Below are 21,648 nucleotides of genomic sequence, written 5' to 3' on the forward strand. Positions count from 1 at the left end.
CAGTGAGAGGGGTTAAGATAAAGCGCATCAAATGAAAAGCAAATAAGAAGCCTGCTCAAGGGGTGAGGCATGTCAGACACTAGACAGCATTTGATTGGTCAGAAGATTTGATGAGACACTGAAGTATGAGGTAATTTTAGGTACATTTATTTTTAAAAACACAGTTTAGGTGGAAGTGACGCAACTGTGATGTTATTTTACAGTCCAATGTTCACAGGTATATGGTTCATGGACCAATGTCATCGCCACATTGAAATGGTCTATATATGACAGTGGGTTAATAATGGATAAGTGGATAAGACCCCAGGTTTGTACATACTGAAATATGAGGCTTTTTGTAATATCAATTTGATTAAGGCTCAGTTTGTTTCCCAATTGGATTGCGGCGTCATCCAACATGAGCAGTCCAGCATCAATCACATTTGCCATTAGCTTTCCATGCTGTGCCCATTACGTGGTTGGATCATGCGGTTAGTTTACTTCTGTATGGAGGATTATGACATTAAGTCAAGAAAGGAATATGATTTATGACCGCGTTTGATTGGGACGTCAGAACAGATGTGTAATTATGTATGAGGTGTGTGGGTCATTTTGGGATTGTGTACAAAACCGAACATGAATCTCTGCTGCTCAAACTAGAAAAAGAGGAAGAAAAAAAGAAAGATGCTTAATTTTCAAAGCGATCCCTGGTGGGATATTTGGGTTGAAAAATGAGTTCAGCAAATTTGGATCATAAATTAAGCCTTAAATCGTTTTTATATGCCTTCTTAGTAATTTTGTGCACGATTCATCAAGACATGGTTTTACAAGACAAAGTAAATGTTTGTTTTAATAATCCTTCATCGAAACATAATGACACTTCAGCTTTTTAAAAACCCATGCTTTGTCAAGGCATCCCACCTTATATTGTTTAATATTCTCTCATTTATGTCTTTTTCACTCACAAGTGAATCATAATATGGATATAAATGGAGAAAAGATTAAGACAGATCAGACACACATTTATTTGTCATATTTAATACTTAATCCACAATGCAGCCCAGCAAACAAGCAAATGAGATGCCTGAGGGGGAAAAAAACAACTAATCAAGATAAGAGTCAAAATGAGATTCATTCTAACTTTTCACTGAAACACAAATGTTAATCTCCACTTTACTCTGGAATTATTATTATTCATAAATGCATGAATTTGTAAAAAAAAAAAAGCATAAATATTATACATATATAATTAAATGTATATATAATTAGTATCAGATTTTTTATCTAAATACAAATAATTACATTAAAATAAACATATAAATACACACAGTACACACATAAAATGTCAAAACAAATGTTTATTTTGGATGTGACTAATTGCGATTAATTTTTGCCTAGCACTAATTATTATATATATTAGGGGTGAAAAAAATGAATTGCTTCTTTGATGCATGTGGACAATTCGGTATCAGTCCAATAAAAGACCAACACTGGTTATTATGTATTGACGTCATTTATCTCATATGCGCTGTCGCGGTGGAATACTATTCGAACGAGTAATTAAAATGCTCCAACTTCTTAAAAAGCAGACAATGGTGCACAGTTCACTGCGTGTGTTCACTGACACTGAACTACAGCAGAACCAGGAGACACTGTTTCAGTGCTAGAGAGAAAATTAAAGCTCTCTCTCTCTAACTTTGGACTTTTGAAATGCTGCCATGTTTGTAAGGTAACTTTTCCTTTCCTCTATCGCTATTGAAGCGATACTTTTGGATCCTGACACAAGTGTGTCTGCAGAGCGAGTTTTCTCCTTGGCGTCTATTATGGATGAGCTGTGATGATAGCTAAACAATGTGCGCTTTATTGCGCACACATACTGTGAATTTTTCAGTGTCTGCGTCACTCATCGGTGCACAGCGCTTACAGTTTTAGGGCCAATCGCAGTGTGAACACAATGACCAATCTTAGGGGTGTAAGAACTCGCTCGACAAGGCTCAAAAAGCAAGAGGAATAATATTTACATTAACAGAAATCGGTCCAAGACACTTGAAAAATGAGGAAAATTTAAAAAGCCCTATTCACATGGCTAAATCTTAGAAAACCTACTCATTTTGGCAAGGAAAGATTTAGACTTTAAGATTTAGCTATGTGAATGAAGGATTTTAAAATTTTCCACATTTTTTGAGTGCCTTGGACTGATTTCTGTTGATGTTTTGATGAATCCCTTACCCAAAGAGCACCGACCAAATATTTGACTTACCCCTAAACTAACCCCTTGGTTGTTTTTTGGACTAATTTTTACATAATGCTCATGTTTTCTTCTGTAATTGTACTTGTGCTTTGACTGTACTCCAAGAATTATTTTGCTGTGAAGGAAAAAATAAAATTGTGTATAAAAAACATTTTCAATGCACAGTGATGCACTGAGATATCGAATTGAATTAAATCTATGATAATTGTAACCAAATCAAACGTCAAGTGTAGGTTCACACCCCTAATACACACACACACACACACACACACACACACACACACACACACATACACATACACATACACACACACACACACACACACACACACACACACACACACACACACACACACACACACACACACACACACACAAAACACAAACACACTAAAAAGAAAAATATTTAAATTAATTTATCAAAAGACAAAAAATAATAGATGTTTTTTTAACTATTTGTATGAAGGTTTTACAATTGTTTTCTGTAGTTAAGCAAGATTTTAAAAACACACCCATCATTGACACATTTTCACTATAGTATTTTTGATTTAATAAACTAATGCTTTCTTTCTTCAGGCTGAATAACAAAATCTGTCATAAACTCACATGTATGTGTGTGTGTGTTAGACAAACGTAAGTGTTTATACGGTTAAAAAAAGAGAGAGATAGAGGAGAAACAAAAGCCAAAACCCTGTGAAGTCGAGCCCTAAAGAATCAGTCCATCATTTCAGGCATTCAAGGCATAAACTGCATTCGACAGATCTGACATTTCACACGTCAAACCTGAGAAACAAGCTTCAGTACAGTTGATTCTGATTAAAAAGTGTCTAATTGCTGAAGATCCACTGCCACACATAATTATCCGCTGTTCTCCTCAGAGATTTGGAGAGCTCTCATTGGCTTGCAGAGCGGCGTTTACAGTCTCTCTCATTCATCTGGCAGAAGCAGACACATCTGGAGGCCCAGCAGGTTACAAACACACAAAAAAGCTAGAATTTCAAACAAAAGGAGAGGGTAAACTACTGAGACTGTCCTGGCCTGTCTCCAGAAGATCTGTCTGCTCTTGTTCTCTTGTTGACGGGTTTCTTCTAGTTAACATGCATTTTGAACGATGCTGACAGTCTGGCTTAGCATCAGTCATATTGCGTAAGAACCTTTAAGAAACGCTTCCACAATCTCCCCTACTTTCACATCTGTATTAATATTTGCTGAAAAAGTGCAACGAAAAAGTCAGACTTGGCATGCAAAGCAGAGATGTACTGTTGCTAAAACTGCATCACATGCTTGAAGCAATATTAAATATACATTCCTATTTTGGAAAGACGAGTTACTCATAAATATGAGTGCGTCACACTTTTAAATGTGTCAGTAGACTTCAAGTTTATGTCATGTAATGAATGAGCAAATTTAATTTAATAAGGTTAAATCAAATTAAATATACCTAAAAGGCCTTAAGGCTGAATAATAATAATAATTATAACAAATAAGTTAGTATTTAACTATCTTTAACAAAATAGAATGAAACAGTAAAAAAAATGCTTTTAAAAAGTAAATAACATAAATGGAATAAAAAATAAAATAAAACAAAAAAAGAATTTAAAAATAAAATAAAAAGTAAATAAAATAAAAAGCAAATAAAAGAAAAAAGTAAATAAAATAAAAAATGGAATAAAATAAAATAATAAAATAACAAAGTAAACAAAATAGAATAGAATAAAAAGTGAACAAAATAAAAATAGAATAAAAAATAAAATAAAATGAAAACGTAAATAAAATAAAAAAGTTAATTAAATTAAAAATAAAAAAGTACAATAAGAAATAAAATAAAATAAAAAGTAAATAAAATAGAATTAAAAATTAAAATAAAATAAAAAAGTAAATAAAATAGTAAGATAAAATAAATAATAGTAAAGTAAAATAAATAACAGTAATAATAATAATTTATATAATATGTTATTACTTATTTTTATTTGTGTTCATTTATTTATTTCACAGACTATGTTAAATAAAGTTTTGTAATAAACATATATCTTAATGAAGAAACTTCTTTACAGTATACAAGTAATAAGCATACTTTGTATCAATTTTGCAAACAAAAAATCCATAAATTTTTTTAAACCAGCAAAACATTCAGGCAGAAAACAATGTTTTATAACTAGCTTTTATATAAATCAGTTTCTCTTGTGTTTATATTTGGACAGATAACCTTAAAAACGCCAAAGCTTTCTACCGCATTTTGATAATTCAGTACAACTCTTCTATAATCTACAGAAATGTTCATGACCATCATTCTAAATGACATCAGAACCAGACACCACTGTTTATACAACAACAGTGTCCATATTATTATTAATGCTGTTATGTAAGAAACTACAAGAATGTAAGAAATCTTTGGCCGACGTGTGTGTGGTGAAGCGTTTGCATCCAGACTCATGTTTAAAAAGGCTAACACTCTTGTGAAACCAGTATGTTTGATAGCCAAGTCATATTCCATCATTCTCTGTAAGTAGAGGATCAATTTATCACTACACCAAGTGTTCCAGTGTTGTGAAGGCTTCGCTCTGTTTTATTGTGGCGTTACTGTAGTAAACCATATCTAAGGGTCATAACTGAGCTCTCCGTGGACTGTGAGGTAAACAGCTTCAGGACGCCTTAAAAGAGAAAGAAATACAACTAATCATGAAAACTGAGATAGCACAGATCTATCAAACGCACTACAGAGCATTGAACAACACACAAACGCCAGTAATACGGCCATTTTTAAAAGGTAACTCTAAGGATTTTTTTGAGTTGAAATTTGAAATTACAAAAACAGTTGAAATGGCAAAAATTGTTATGTCCTCATGTCTTTAAACTGGCTCCCAGTAACATTCAGAATAGATTTTAAAATATTATTACTGATCTATAAACCACTAAATGGCCTAGGACCTCACTGAATACACAGGTCACTCAGATCATTAGGATCAAGTAAATTAGAAATTCCAGTTCAAAGGAGGGTGAATCGGCTTTCAGCTACTATGAATCAGCTTCCAGAAATGATCAGATGTGCTCCAACATTAGACACATTAAAATCAAGGCTTAAAACACTTTGGTTTAGCTGTGTCTTTGCTGAATGAGCACTGTGCTACGTCTGACAGATCACACTATTGTGTCTTTGTTTTCCTTTTCATTCCTTTAAACCTGATTTAACACATTTTAATCTGTTTTTAATCATTTGTATTCTTTGTTTATTGCTTATACTTGTTTCTTTTATTCTTGTTTATGTAAAGCACTTTGAATTAGCATTGTGTAAGGAATGTGCTATATAAATTAACTCGCCTTGCCGTTGTTGGAATTATGGTTGCAAAGTCAAGATGAAAGAGAGATTATGCAGATATTTTGAGAGTTGTGGTTACAAGTACAGTAAGTTGCATATGAAAGAAATAAAGTGGTTTTGTGAGAAACAAATTAGTTACATAAAGTTTTGAGTTTATTTTTTCAGTTGAAAGAAGCTTTTGCAAATTTGTTGTGCAGTCGTTGCAAATAAAATACTTTTAAATACAACAAAGTTGATAGTGAGATTAATAGTCGCTATCACTAATTATTAGTGGCAAATGCAAGAAAATAAGGTTGGCGGAAACAATAAGAAACGCTCAAGTTGTAAATAACATCAAAATTATCAAATTGAAATAGATCACAGAATAGATCACAGGAATGTCACAGTTTATTTATTATTATTTTTTATTATTTTCTTTTATTTGTATTATTGTTTTTGTCATACATATATATATATAATTTAATTATATTATTATATTTATTATATATATATATATATATATATATTTTTTTTTTTTTTTTTACCTATGGTATTTGAATGTGTATGTATATGTGTATATACATAAATATAAGAAGGGTGTAGATATGTGCTGTATATGCTGCATTGTTGTCTATATGCCTAATTGGTGGGAAGAAAAGGTAAAAAAAAAAAATCAATAAACATATTGGGGAAAAAAAACCCTGAATGTCATAGTTCTAAGATAATGATAAATGCACTAAAATAAGGTTGCCAGAATCATTTCAAGAATTGGTCAAATTGTATATAACAGCACAGTTATCAAATATACATATCATGTTGAGGAAAGTCACAGTTATGAGAAATAAAGTGGTAAATCCATCAAAATAAGGTTGCCAGAAACAATTCAAGAAATGGTCAAATTGCATATAACACCAGAGTTATCAAATTTAAATATTGCGTTGAGGAAAAAAACTAATAAATAAAATGATAAATGCACTAAAATAAGGTTACCAGAAATAATAGAAAAAAATTATAAAATGGCATATACAGTAACATCAGAGTTATCAAATATAAACAAATCACGTTCAGGAAAACTCACAGTTCAAATAATGAGAAATAAAGTGGCGAATTGCAGCTTAATTTCATACTATGTGACTATTTTATTTACAATCAATGCCTTCTCATTACTGTAACTGCCACTTCATTTCTCCAAACTGCAACAGTTTCCATTAACTGCAGCTTTATTCCTTACAATGTGCTTTTATTTATTGTAATTAGAAATTAAATTAATATAAGTGTTTTAATTTCTTTATATATATTTCTATATCATTTTTTTTTGCTTGTATGTAATGTTATGAAGTAAGTTATGAAGATAAAGCTAATGCAATAAGTCACTTTGCTCGTTATAATTTTGAGAATATAAATAATCAATAATTAAATCAAAATAAAAAATTATTTCAAATTAAATTAAATATTAAAATATAAAATGCAGCCTTAACTGTAACTCATCCTATAACCTAATTAAAAGTCTTTAATGTTTCGAAATCTGATTACGTAATCCAGATTACATGTAATCAGTTAATACCCAGCCATATGTAATCAGTTACTACCCAGTGTTCATGCCATGGTATAATGATAATAATCTCGTGATGTTTTCCTCTGAGCTGGGCAATGTCGGTTAACTCACAATTGAGTTTTCCATGCTAAAACAATATGAAATTAATATATAGCGATCAAGTAATCCTGAACACACCAAATGACTACCAAACAAAATAACCAGAGGCAAAGAAAAGCACCCAAAAGCGTCAATGCAACTCCTGTAATAGTTCCTATAACCACCCCATCACTCACCCGTTTGGAAAAAGCAGCATTACGAATCAAACACAATCATGTTAAATAAAGAGAGCGCTTACAGTAGTGGATGTTTCTTGTGTCCTCATCATCTCTGAATGGTTTACATGTGTTGATTTCAGATCTGCGGAGGATGACGGCAGGGTTTATGGGAATGGCGGTGGCCATCATTCTCTTCGGCTGGATCATCGGGATGCTGGGATGCTGCTGGGACCGCGGCCTCATGCAGTATGTGGCAGGACTGCTCTTCCTTATGGGCGGTGAGTTCAATCTAAACTAGCACACAAGCAGTATGTTTTAATTAATATACCTTTGATTATATTATACCACGTGCTTTCATTCATTATTAAATTCTACATGTGCTCTGGATTTAACTTAATTGCTTAGATTATCTTGGTATTATACTGTATTAGCATAGCTTATAATGGTATATAAAATAACACAACAAACAAAGCTGATAATACAACACAATAGCATAGCTTATCATGGTATTTAATATAACTAAGCTGGTAATATAATATAATAGCACAGTTTATAGTGGCATATAACATATAGCATAATATAATAAACAGTATAATATAGCATAGCAAACATAACAGCTTAAAATATAATACAATATAATCACTTATTGGGGCATATAATATAACATAACATAAAGCTTATAACATAACAAAATATAGCATAACAAACAGCTTATAATATAATATCTATTCACCTCGAAGTCTTCTTGTATTGCCTGGCTGCCATTGAATTTTCCTGAGGTGTTATTAGAACTATATGAGTATTTGTTTTGGGTAAGATTGAAAAACTTAATGTATTTGGTATTATTAGTCTTATAAACTCCTGTAACTTATACAGCTAATACATTTTAGGCATTTTATTATTTATTTTAGACTGCCAGACGAGTCTTTTCCCATGCCTGTTCTTTGATGCACACAGTTCAGATGCTTCAGTTTTCTGGCCAGGTGATTGTAAGTGTGAAGCCTCTACTAATGAGCTGTTGAGTGGAGTCAGGTGTGTTTGATTGGGAGGAGTTGATGTTCCTACAGGAGCAGGCTTGGGAAACACTGCACTAATTCATCTGGGTGGGAAAACACAGTACAATCAGCTCTTTTGAAATATATATTTTTACCTTTTTTACCTACATTTTATATTTTTAAGGTTATCCAGATAAATTATAGCCATGTTTTTATATATAAATATCAGGTATTGCATTATAATCAAACATTGACATATTGTTATCAATGGAACACATGAAAAACATTAGATATGTTAAAAAAAAAAAAAAACTAGCAAAATAAGAATAGCAGTAACTCAAAACCATTTATGCAAACACTTTCCAATTAATTGGTATTTTATAAAGGTGAATTCAATAAATGCAGACTTACCAGTTCATTTCTGTGTATGTGGGAGACTGTTTTGCTCTCTTGATGTTTTAGAGTGTCGCCCCATCATTGCTGTGCACTTTTGTCAGCACAGTGGCAGATTTTGCACCACCAAAAGAGACTTTGAACTTTATTTTCCCTCCAATGTCTGTTATTTGTAACTAAAGCTAAAGCAGTGGGTTTCAGTCACTTTAAAATGAAAGATAAGGTCTCAAACTAGCAAAGTCAGTGAAACTGGAATGTTATGGGTGGGTTAGATAATGTGTGTAATAAAACATGAGTCTGTGTACATTCTTTCTTTGTATAATCAATTTAGATTTCACATCCTGAAAATCCAAAATGTGGTTTCGTCATTCATTTGCAATTCTGCATTAAATAAATAAATAAATGAATACTTTTTTTGCTGTATTTTTAATTTCACCTACACATTGAATATGGGAAATGCCTACAGCACGAATCTGATTTTGATATTTAGTTCTACAACTTGGCATGATGGACATTTGTAAAGGTATTTTGTGTAAGCAGAGTGGTGTTTTTTGCATTTCCAATTCTCAAATCTCATCCAATTTCTATCAAACATTAAAGTCTTGCTATGTTTTGTTGTAAAAACAATCTTAAGAGAAAAGATATGAACATTCTTAAGTAGTAAATTCAGGAATACAAGAAAAAAAAAAAAAAAAGTTCCCAGTGATGGGTTGCAGCTGGAAGGCCATCCACTGTGTAAAACATGCTGGATAAGTTGGCGGTTCATTCTGCTGTGGCGACCTCAGAATAACAAAGAGACTAAGCCGAAAAGCAAATGAATGAATAAAAACAAATTTATGAAAAAGATTAATAATAATTACTATTATATAAATTACAGAAATACACAAATTAAATGATACAAATTAAAGACAAAAGAAAACAAAAAACAAACAAGCAAAAGTGTATAATAATAAAGAATATATTCTCAAATTTCTTGCTCACATGAGAAAACTCAACAGAAGTATTAGTTAAAGGGTCAGTTCACGCAAAAAACAAAAATTCCCCAATACAGAGTATATAAAGGAATCAGCAAATGAATACCTTTTGAGGACCTTCTAAGATTTCTTCTATACATTTTAAGACCTCATTGGCGACTATTTATTAAATACTGATTGTAAACTAATACATTACTAAAACAATCGATTTCTTAAAAACTACACAACGTCCCAATATTCAAAGATTACATTCAGGCAAACTTTAGCATACTGATACAAAATGTAAACCTTGTCAACTTGCATTTTTAAATACTTTTTAACGGCTTTCAATTTCTGTAAATGGATTTATCAACTTTTAATAAGTTTTTAGACCCCGCTGACACCCTGTCCATCATTTACTGGATACATGTAGCCATTGAGATCCATAGCATGAAAAAAAAAATACTTTGGAAGTCAACAGTTTCAACATTCTACAAAATATCTTCCTTTATGTTTTACAAATAAACAAACAAAAACTCGAACTGGTTTGAAATAAGTAAATCAGTGAGTAAGTGCTGACAAATTTAGACCCTTTAAAAAGTTGGCCTATTTTATTCCCGTGCCTAGTTTGTGAATTCAGCCCCTAGATATCCAAATGAGAGCAACATTGCATCCGTCATTTACAATTCATGTTTATTTCTATAGCGCTTTTACTATGTAGATTGTGTCAAAGCAGCTTAACAGATTATAGTAGATTGAAACTGTCAGTCCATTTTCAGAGTTGAAGTAAAGGTACAAATAAAAGCAAGAATGCACAATATATAATGTTGTAATCAAATACCCAAGCCCTCTCAATAATTCTTACGCAAGTCGCCCCAGGACTGCATTAATTACAGCCTGACAGCCAGGAAGCTGGCATTAAAGCAAATTATGTAATATCAATTACCTCCTGATATCTGATCTCGCTTCATGCCAACAACATACATAGAGGCTCTCGGCGGTGAGCATCACACAGTCAGCCTCTCTAAACCAATCAGCACAGCCCGTGGCTTTGTCACCGTGCGTTCCTGATCCTTAGTTATTGCCTGTGGAGCAGAGGAGGCGGATGACTTGTGTTTGCGTCACACTCATAAGTGCGGCGGCGGTGGCACCACAGAGAGCCAAGCGGAGACGCAATTAAGATGTGCGCTGGATTAATGCGATGCCCTGTGCCTGAATAATGAGATGGCAATTAAAAAGCCAATTAAGATGCTAAATTATAAAGGCAGAAGGAGCACCGAGGGTCAGATTATAGCAGGATGAATCCCCTCTGAACGCTCGCTCGGTCACACGCTGCTGGAAAATGAGTTCGTTAGAGCACTTTATTGACTAGCGTGTTATCTAGACAGGGCTTGACTTGTGTGCATCGAGCTTGTAGTGTGTGTGTAACAAAAAGGGCGTCGATGAAAGGAGATACAGGAATATGCGTGATAGAATGTCACAAGTGTTATGTAATAACGTATATCTATCTAAATCAAGTATTATCACTTGTTGGTGCAATGTCTAAATCTTCGAGGTACTCTGATAATATTATTGACTTCTAGTTGATTATTTGGCATCAGAAGTGGCTAATATGAAAGGCGAAGGCCTCTAGATTACGCTTATTTTACCAAATTAAATATGGTCATGCATTGTTTTTGAAATATTCAATTATAACAGTAAGCTCTGACTTTGCTTAGACAAAAGTCTCGTCACTTAACAGAAATGATGTACAGTATAAAATCAGGGGCGATTTAACCAATAAGTAATGTAAACAGCGGCTAGGGCCCCAGGAAATTTGGGGGCCCCTGATAAATGTCAGTATAAATTACACCTATAAAAAATACACTGTAAGACCCAACAGTCAACTTTATTAATTGAAATGAGAGTAGTTAACTCAAAATCTACTGAAAGTTAGTTCTACTCATTTGAATAGAGTTTAGAGTTAATTAAATACTTCATTACTTCAACTTAAATGGAGTAAGTTCACAGTACTCATATAGATTAGTTTAACTCAAATGGCTTGAGTTGCCTTAACTTATTGAGTTTTACAGTACTCAGTTGGTTTGAGTTCTCTTTATTTATTGGATTTTACCGAGCTCAAATTGCTTCGTTTACTCAAATGGATTAAGTTCACAGAACTCATTAGGATTAGTTTTTGAACTGAAATGGTTTGTTGCAATTGGTTTCCTCAAATGGTTAGAGTTACCTTAACTTTGTTTTCTATCATATTTTGTATGGTGAGAGTTAAACAATTGACATTAATGTAATTAAATATTATTTATTATAAATTGAAATATAACATTATTATAATAAATTAATGTAATAATAAAATCCTGAAATAAAATATTATTACAACTGTACAAATGCCCAACACCCCCAATCATAGAGCAGTCCAGCACTCAAATTTATATGTATATTATAAATTTGAGTCCTGCCATGCTCTATGACAGACAGACAGACAGACAGACAGACAGACAGACAGACAGACAGACAGACACACACACACACACACACACACACACACACACACACACACACACACACACACACACACACACACACACACACACACACACACACACACACACACACACACACACACACACACACACACACACACACACACACACACACACACACACACACACACACACACACACACACACACACACACACACACACACGTATTATTAATAATATATTATATATAATATTATATTATATATAATAATATATAATATAATATATATATATATTTATTATTTTTAATCTTAAATTAATTGTAAGAAAGCGAATCATTTAAAACAGAGCATAGAAAATACATTTTATGTGGTATAAAAAAATGAAATGGATAAAAAGTTAAATAAAAGTAGAAAGGGTTCCCCAAAACAGCATTACAATGTGCTGATATTTGCTTTAAAATTATTGATTTATTTATTTTGTTAACCTTAAGACGTCTGTGATAGCCTAGATTATACTGTTATGCTTTAGCAGAGGAATAAAATAGAATGAAGACATCATGTCTTTGAGATAACGCTTTGTTTTGGAAGGAAAATAACATTTATAATTAATCACATTAATTGCATTGAGACGTGTTGATTCATTCTGCAGCTCTAGTGGATTCTAGTTTCCTTCAAATTGACTGAACTGTAAATAAAAAAATAATTAGATAAAAGTTTAAATGATGCATTTTAGGAATGTTGGGCCCCAGGCTGCAATAGCTTAGGTCTCCAAAACTAATAAATCCACCCCTGTATAGAATATAAAGTCATGGTGCAGTGGAAAAATAAATAATATTGTGTATGACTCCCATGAACGACTGCATGCATACATCTCTGCCATTCCAGATGACTTTATTAATAAGTTATTGGAATGATTGCAAAGAAAGCGTTCTTGCAGGACTCCCAGAGATAATCAAGATTCTTTGGAGTTATCTTTAATGCCTCCTCCTCCATCTTACCCCAGACATGCTCAATAATGTTCATATCTGGTGACTGGGCTGGCCAATCCTGGAGCAGCTTGACCTTGTTTGCGTTATGTAGTTCATTAAGCTTTCAGATGAAAGCTACTGAAATATTCTGACACTTATTTTTTCTCTCTTTCCTTCCAGGCACATTTTGCATCATATCCTTGTGCACCTGTGTAGCAGGCATCAACTTCGAGCTGTCCCGTTACCCGCGCTACATATACGGCCTCCCAGACGACATCAGTCACGGTTACGGCTGGTCCATGTTCTGCGCTTGGGGCGGTTTGGGTCTGTCCCTCATCGCTGGCTTCTTCTGCACGCTGGCGCCCTCCGTACAGCCCATCCCGCGCTCTACATGCCCTAAATCACGCCAAGAAAACGGCACCGTGTGTTAAAGAGACGCCTTCTGAAATATCCCACATGCAGCTGCAGGACAATGGGAGACGAGATACATTTAAAGAAAAGAAAAAAACAACGAAAACAAAAACAAAAGACCGTAACTGAAGATTCCATTCATGCGTTCATTTAGAGTCATTTCTAATCTCACCAAAACAGGCCATTTTTTAACTACGTGTGTGTGTGTCTCCTGATCGTTTAAAGGAAAATTAAAAGACAAACCATGAACACATTTTAATCACAGGCTATATTGTAAAGATTATACATCGGTGGGCTTTCCTTCATCAAGATCCTGCACAGATGAGAAAAATAAATTGGGAAAGTTGTGACTTTCATGAGCACAAGAGAAGCTGATGAATGAAGCAAAAGGACAACAATGCTCATTCCAGATTTATGGATGGTTGGATGATATTGACCCCTAAAACTTGCCAAACCTGGAGACTATGGTATTGGATGGTTAAATGTGCAAGTGTGGAAGTCCAGTGCCAATGTTTAAAGCCCAGGAGTTGAGTCAAATCAGGAGTACGGGGATCACGAGGCTCTTTTACATGAGGACAAGGAGTTTTTGGATAAATCTGGACGCCCTGGAGACTATCACAACGGCCTCCTGGGACGTGGCTAAAGGATCTGCTCGTGCAGAAATGAAGAGATTTTCAGAAACTGGAGATGATGCCTGCTCGTGACGTTATGTTGCTATTGCTGTACAGCAAATTGTAAAGAGAAAAATATTACCTATAATATTCCAGATGAGAAAAAAAGATTCTAATGGGAAGGACATTTTTGGGGGGTGGGAGCATTTTCCATGTTTCATTTCTTATTTCTAAGTGGTATCATATCAGGATTTCTAATATGCTTTTCATTTTATCGACGTCTTTTTTAAATTTATTTTATTTTTATTTCAAGAATCAAGTATCAATGAGTGCGTTGGAAATGTGGGCAAATTCTTTACCAATTGTCAATGTGTGTGTGTGTGTGTGTGTGTTTGTGTGTGAGAGAGAGATCTGCAATCTCCATAGAGAAAAAAAAAGGACAAAAAAAAAAGCATAACATGATGAAGCTTCGCACATGATTTGGAGGAAAAGTATATAAAATATGAAGCAGCTCATTGGTTCTCATGGATCACGAACAAATCAGCACTTAATGTTAGTGTAATTCTGTAAAGGATTTATTCCTAATATTTTTTTCCCCAGAAAATTAGTCACAGTAAGCAGCCTGATCTCACAAGGAAACGTTTTAAGTTTTGACATTTTAGTGGCTAATTCATAAGAGTTCGGTCGTACAAAAATGTCCGATTTCAAAAAGGAGGCGTGGCATCCAACCCCACCCCTAAACTCAACCATCATTGGGGATTAGCAAATCGTACTAAATTATGTAAATGAGATCTTACGAATGGGGTATATGCACAGCTAGTGTTTTTCAGCCAATGATGATCTTCCGGTCAAAGCTTAATGTGACTATTTTCAATCCCATAAGGTTCCCATTACAGCATTGATGTAATGCAATTCAAAAATAATCAGTTAAATAGATTTAAGCATTCATATAGTTGTTAAAGCGTAAAAAGAGATGAAAGATGGTTTGAACGCAGGTGCTGTCATTAGCAGCAGGCTAGTGCAAAAACTCCATTGACCCCAATACTGGGGTAAAACTAATTTCCGCATTTTAAAGAAATGGTGCGGAAGAATCTAATGCAGTGCTTATTGTTTGCTTTGATACCCACTTTATATCGTATCTCAGCCAGGCAGTAAAGATCAGCGTATTTTTTTTTTTTTTAAGAAATCAGATCTTAAATGCTGGGATTTTGGGATGGCAATTAACTGAAAGCCCTGGGGCTGGCTGACTGAAATTAAAAGTCTTTGCGCATATACCCCAATAGCCATAATCCAAAAAGTTATGAATTGTTGTGAGATGGTGTGGGAATAACAGATTATTTAATTTATTGTCATTTAAAATCAGTGTAATTCAACCACATTTAAGTTTCTGAACTCTTATGACAGACAAACATTTGTGTTGTCAAGTCTAAAAGTGAACAAACATGAAAACATGGCACCTTTTTGTTATCTTATGCAAAACAGAAATGCTCTAAATGATAACTTGTTTTAATTTGGGGAGAAATGTCATCATCAGTTTATGGACCCTTTTCACATTTCTGGGTTTCCCAGTAGCAGAAGGCATCATGATTGGGTAATCTTAGAGAGCAGTGAATGGGAGAGTACAACAAATGTTTGTTTACAGTCTTGCAGAAAAATTCAAAGAAAAATGCCACGATGGTGTTCTCAGGACTAGCAGAAAAAGGAAAAAATAGTGTAAGACTGATGACAGCAGGCAGAGGAGAGAATAACATCACATTTACTGTCATATAGGCTGGATTAGAAACACCTTGCATAAGCGGTACTTTGTTTTTTGTAATTTGACACAAAGATGATACAATACATACATGAATGCATATCAATCTTCACACGTTTCATTTAAAAATAAATATTAAAAACTTTCAAGGATTTAAGACTATGATGACTGTTAAACGTGTCATAAAACTCTTGTGAAAAGGGTCCATAGGATAAAACTAACACTTTAACGCTTTTCCAACGTAAATCCAGGGAAACTGAGAAGCTTCTTTTATCTTCCACGTCATGTGCGGAGCTCTTTAAAACATTGGTTACAATTTACAATTTGTTAACTATATTAGTTAACATGAACTAACAACGAACAGCAATTCTTCATCATTTATTAATCTTAGTCAATGTTTAATTCAGCATTTGCTAACACACTTTTAAATGTGAATTTGTATTTGTTAACATAAGGTAGTGCACTGTGAACTAACAATTGTATTTTAATTAACTAAAATTGACCAAGATTATTAAACATTGTAAAAAGATTGCTCATTGTCAGTTCATGTTAATTATGAAAGCATTAGTTCACCTCAAAATTAATAATCATTTACTGAGCCTCAAGTTGTTCCAAACCCATGAGAAATGTGTTCATCTACAGAACACACACATTATCATATTTTAAGGCCACATCTGAGAGAAGACAGTTCCTTATTTAAAAAAAGAAGATATATACACAAGATGCAAAAGGTAGAATTACTTTAAATGATGAACAGATTTAGTTAGTTGTTTAGGAAACAGTCAACAGAACCAAATTTTTCGTCTGCCTAGCAAGCCAGAGCCAATGATCAATAAAGAGATAAAGAACCAGTGATCAATGGTTATACAGTTGAAACAAGAAGTTTACATACTCTAAAAAAAGGAACAGAACCATTTAAAAAAAAATATCTGATGGTAAATGATCTGTTAGGATTACCTAAATGATTTACATTTGCTAAATGCTAGAATAATGAGATAATTTACTAATTTCTAGACGGTCAACAGTTTACATTTCCTTGGTATTTTTTGTTTAGCTTTGCTTTTAAACTGTATAACTTTGGTCAAATGTTTTGGGTATCCTTCCACAAGCTACTCACAATAGTTTGAAGGAATTTTGGCCCATTCCTCCTGACAGAATTGGTGTATCCGAGTCAGATTTGTTGGCTGTCTTGCTCGCACAAGCATTTTCAACTCTGCCCACAAATTTTTTATAGGATTGAGATCAGGGCTTTGTGATGGCCACTCCAAAACATTCACCTTGTTGCTTTTAAAGCCCATTTGAACTAATTTGGCAGTATGCTTAGGGTCATGGTCTGTTTGGAGGCCCATTTGTGGCCAAGTCTTAAATTTCCTGGCTGATTTCTTAAGATGTTGCTTCAGTATTTCTACATAAATGTTCTTTCTTCATGATGCCATCTATGCTGTAAAGTGGACCAGTTCCTCCTGCAGCAAAACAGCCCAACAACATGATGCCCATACTTCACAGTTGGGATGGTGTTCCTAGGCTTGTAAGCTTTCCCCTTTGTCCTCCAAATGTAACACTGGTCATTATGGCCAAACAGTTCAATCTTAGTTCCATCAGACCGCAGGACATGTCTCCAAACATTATTCTTTTTCCCTGTGTAATTTAGCAAATTGTAAGCTGGCTTTTTTTTGTTGATTCTGGCTTGTTGATTTTCCCATGTTGTCACACAAAGAAGCAGTGTGTTTAAGGTTTTCCTTTAATGCGGTTCTACAGTTGTGCCTCCAATTAACTCAAATGTTGTCAATTAGCAGAAACGTCCAAAACCTTGACACCATCATCTGAGCTTTTTCAGAGGCTTAATAATCTTATTGTATGTAAATTTGACTTTTAAGAAACTTTATAACAATTTCTCAAAAGATATCTCTCTCATTATTCTGCTATTAAGCATAACTGAAACAAATTTGATAATCCTAACTTACCTAAAATAGAAAAACTGGTGTAACTTTCAATTGTCAACTGTATGAGGAAAACGGACAAAAATGAATCCGTTCATCGTATAAAATGACCATAAGATGCATCAAACAGTATCATTCAGATAAATTAAAGGGATAGTACACACAAAAATGAAAATCTACTCAATTTACTAACATTTTTCTGTCAACAAAGTAGATATTCTGAAAACTGTTAGAAAGCTGTAACCATTGACTTCCATAGAAGGAATAACAAATACTAGGAAAGTCAATGGTTGTTGGTTTCCAGCATCTTTCAAAATGTCTTTTTTTGGTGAACTCCAAAAAATGAAAGAATATTCAGATTTGGGTGAACTATCCCTTTAAGAGTCACCAATCTCTTCATTAAAAATGAACGCATTGTGGCTTTAGAACAACATGAAGGTGCATTAAAAACTATTGTGACCGTTTTGTGGTGAACTAACCCTTCTTTTTCTGTCCACTGTAAAGTGTTACCAACATAATATTAATAATGGATCAAATCAAAACTGCCTTGGGGGAAATCAAGCAGGCTCTTTTGTTGAACTAAGAATCGCTGGAAAGGAAAGATGCCATATATTCTGTTTTAGACAGCCGAACGCTTCGTCCCTGCAGACCCGACTGACGTAGAAATGCAGAAAGATCACACTCTCACTGCCTTAAGCTTGTCTGGAAGGAGGCATTTATGCCATTTGATGGGAACGCATGCTGACTTCCCTTCTGAAAGCATCTATACGCTGACAAAAGAAACACGAATCTAACTTCCTGCTCCGTTTAACCGTGCGTCTCTTCACTCGAAGGGAACACCCCGAAAGGGACGTGGTGGACAAAAGATGTACATCCACGACCTCCAAATGACCACACACAAGCTTCATACTATCCCTAAGCCAACATGTGACTGCTTTTTCTAAAGCCGTTTGGCCAACAACCTAACGCTAGGATATTTCGCTTTGGCGCAAAAACCGTGTTTACAAGTTTCTAGATGGGAGATTTGCCAAAAAAAAAAAAAAAAAACACTCTGTTCTTGTTCATATCTCTGTGTTTTAGCATGATGGTCAGCAGTCCATGTAACTGCTGGATGCTTACATATTTAAAGAGCCCATGAAATATACATGTTTGTTAGCTTAGAAGCTATATATATGATGGTTGACCTGACATTGACTCAAAGCGGTTTTTAGCAGATTTAATGGTTTATAAAAAGACTCCCAGAGACTTGGAGTGTTGTGGAATTGGGATTTTTACAGCGTTACAAACATTTTTAAAGTGAGTTCTTGCTTATACCAATGACAATAACTAAAAGATCTACTTTTCAATTCTATGGAAATATAAAAAATATTCCTACTACAGGGATACCATTGATAAGCATGGCTAGTTTAACAATACTTCTGCTTTTAAAGAGAAAATACTGCTCATTACTAACAAAACATTGGCATCTATTGGCCTGGAGGCTCATATAGAGATCATTCTTGGTTTGAACAGACTAATTCTGTACTTAAGTGTACACTACCTGACTAAAGTCTGATCGCCTCTCCAAGTTTTAGGAACAACAAATAATAAGTTGACTTCTAGTTGATCATTGGGTATCATAAGTGGCTTATATTCAAGGCAAAGGCCTCTAGATTACGCTTATTCTTATTACTTTTTTCATATAATTTTATGCTTATTTTATTATGTCTGACTTAGCTTGGACAAAAGTCTAATCACTTATACAGAATCACTCCCAGAATTCATCAAGATTCTTTGGTATGAGAAGGAGCGCCATCCTGCTGAGGAATTTTCCCTCTCCTGTGGTTTGTAATGTAATGGGCAGCACAAATGTCTTGATACCTCAGGCTTTTGATGTTGCCATCCACTCTGCAGATCTCTCGCACACCCCCATAATGAATGGATCCCCAAACAATGACTTTTCCTTCAACAAACTTGACTTTGTATGAAAATCGTGGGTTCATGCAGGTTCCAATGGGGAGTATTAATGATGATTTAGATGCAGTTTTACAGATGATTCATCTAAACAAAAATCTACCTTTTTACACTTTTCCAAATGATCAACTAGAATTGTTGTTATTTGTTGCTCTTAAAACTGGGATCAACGACAAGACTTTTGTCAGGTGGTGTATAATTACAAGAATGTCTAAAAATAGTGTTTTGCTTTTAGAACTATTAAATGTGCAACCAAAATTTGGCGAGAAACTTTTCAAATGTCTTTTTTTTCTCTTTGGGCATCACAGAATAAAGAAAATAAGATGAAAATCAGATGTATAAGGGTCAAAGATAAAAACTGGTTTTCTAACACTACAATAAAAAAAGTAAAGAGCTCTGATATGTCTCCTACTCACTAAAATTTGTTTACAATTTAATTGTATCAGAGAAAAAAAAATAGATAACAAAAAAACTAAACAAAACAAACAAAAAAAAGATCACGTTTTTGTCATGATTTAGAAAAGGCATCTACTAAAAAATGACATTCAGCACAGCAATTTAAAAACCAAATATCTGCATATTAAGTACAATAATCAATCTTATCACTATTTAATATGATGGCTCATTAAAATATCTAAAATATTGAGTCAGAATTATTCAATCGTATTATTTTTACATAAATATTACGCTGAATGGCAATGAAACATTATGTCGAATGTATTTTTATGTATTATAAGTAATGTATTTTAGCATTTTATGTTAACAAAAGCCATTTGTAACATTAAAAGTGGACACTTTCACTGCAAAAAAATCCCTTTCCTACTTAGTTACTTACTTTTTCGTCTTATTTCCATTACTTTAAAACACTTACTTTACTTAGTTGTCTAATTTCTAGTCCAGATATCTATAAAAAATAAAAAATAAAATTAATCAAGAAGCATTTTCAGAAGTCTTGTTTTCAGAAATAAAATGTCAAAATTAAGTGGGTTTTTCCTTTAAATGAGCAAAATAATCTGTCAGCGGGGTAAGCAAAATAAACTTGATCCAAAACAGAAATAAAGATTTGATTAAATAAAATATATTGATAAAAATTACTTACAATGTACACCAAAATGAGCGAATAACACTTTAATATGATGTACTCATTGAGATATATGCACGAAAAAAAGCACAAGTCTGGAAGTTTAAGACTAATAGTTTAGCATTTTATGTTAACTAAAGCTATTCATAACACTAAAGTGGACAATATACTTTGTGTATCGATGAAAATCACTAACCTGGACACCAAAAAAAGAGCGTCTCATCTATTCATGCTTGTAGAAGAAAGGTGTTCAATTCTGCCAACAGATCGCCAACATTCAAATAGAGCATTGGAAGCTGCTAATCATCATAAAGAACTTAATTAGTTATCAAACACAAGCAACTCAGCATCACAGTTTGCATTAACGTTCAGGCTTACCTTGACAACCATAAAGTGGTTATGAAAGAAACAGCTGGACTCTAGAGTTTCCACTGCATTCATGCGTGACACAAGCTGCCAGGCGAGGTTTCACAAAGCTGTCACAAACTAAAACTGAAAATCCCAGCCCAACTTCCATTTCATGGGGGTCTTTGGCCATCAAATTTTCACTCCACTTTGATGAAGCGAGTTCATGGAGAGCATTCAGAGGAGCTTTCTGCCATATTTATGTGCGATTTGTGAGCCGGCGTTCAAGTGAAAAGACTTTGTTGCATGCTGACAATGCAATTGGCCATGAAATTACATAAACACCCAGCCTCACACACACACACACACACACACACACACACACACACACACACACACAAAATCTTTACACTTCCCAGAAGCAC

At 33.9% G+C, this 21,648-nt stretch overlaps 1 protein-coding gene and 1 long non-coding RNA gene across 2 annotated transcripts in view; one reads left to right on the plus strand and one right to left on the minus strand.

Moving 5' to 3' along the window:
- The window catches only part of si:ch211-9f20.4, a 54,780-nt gene extending 46,503 nt beyond the window's left edge, over positions 1-8,277 (minus strand). The window contains exons 1-2 of the long non-coding RNA NR_186828.1: positions 8,071-8,277; positions 7,418-7,631 (exon numbers count right to left, since the gene is read on the minus strand). This is a non-coding gene — a long non-coding RNA (si:ch211-9f20.4). The remainder of the gene's footprint in view (positions 1-7,417; positions 7,632-8,070) is intronic.
- The window catches only part of tmem178bb (transmembrane protein 178Bb), a 118,972-nt gene extending 105,348 nt beyond the window's left edge, over positions 1-13,624 (plus strand). Inside the window, exons 4-5 of the mRNA NM_001002396.2 lie at positions 7,478-7,615; positions 13,310-13,624. Coding sequence (NP_001002396.2) covers positions 7,478-7,615; positions 13,310-13,560 — 389 coding nt within the window. The 3' untranslated portion in view covers positions 13,561-13,624. The remainder of the gene's footprint in view (positions 1-7,477; positions 7,616-13,309) is intronic.
- The last annotated feature ends 8,024 nt before the right edge of the window (positions 13,625-21,648 follow it).

The sequence above is a fragment of the Danio rerio genome, chromosome 4 (genome assembly GCF_049306965.1).
Source record: "Danio rerio strain Tuebingen ecotype United States chromosome 4, GRCz12tu, whole genome shotgun sequence".
Taxonomy (NCBI): domain Eukaryota; kingdom Metazoa; phylum Chordata; class Actinopteri; order Cypriniformes; family Danionidae; genus Danio; species Danio rerio.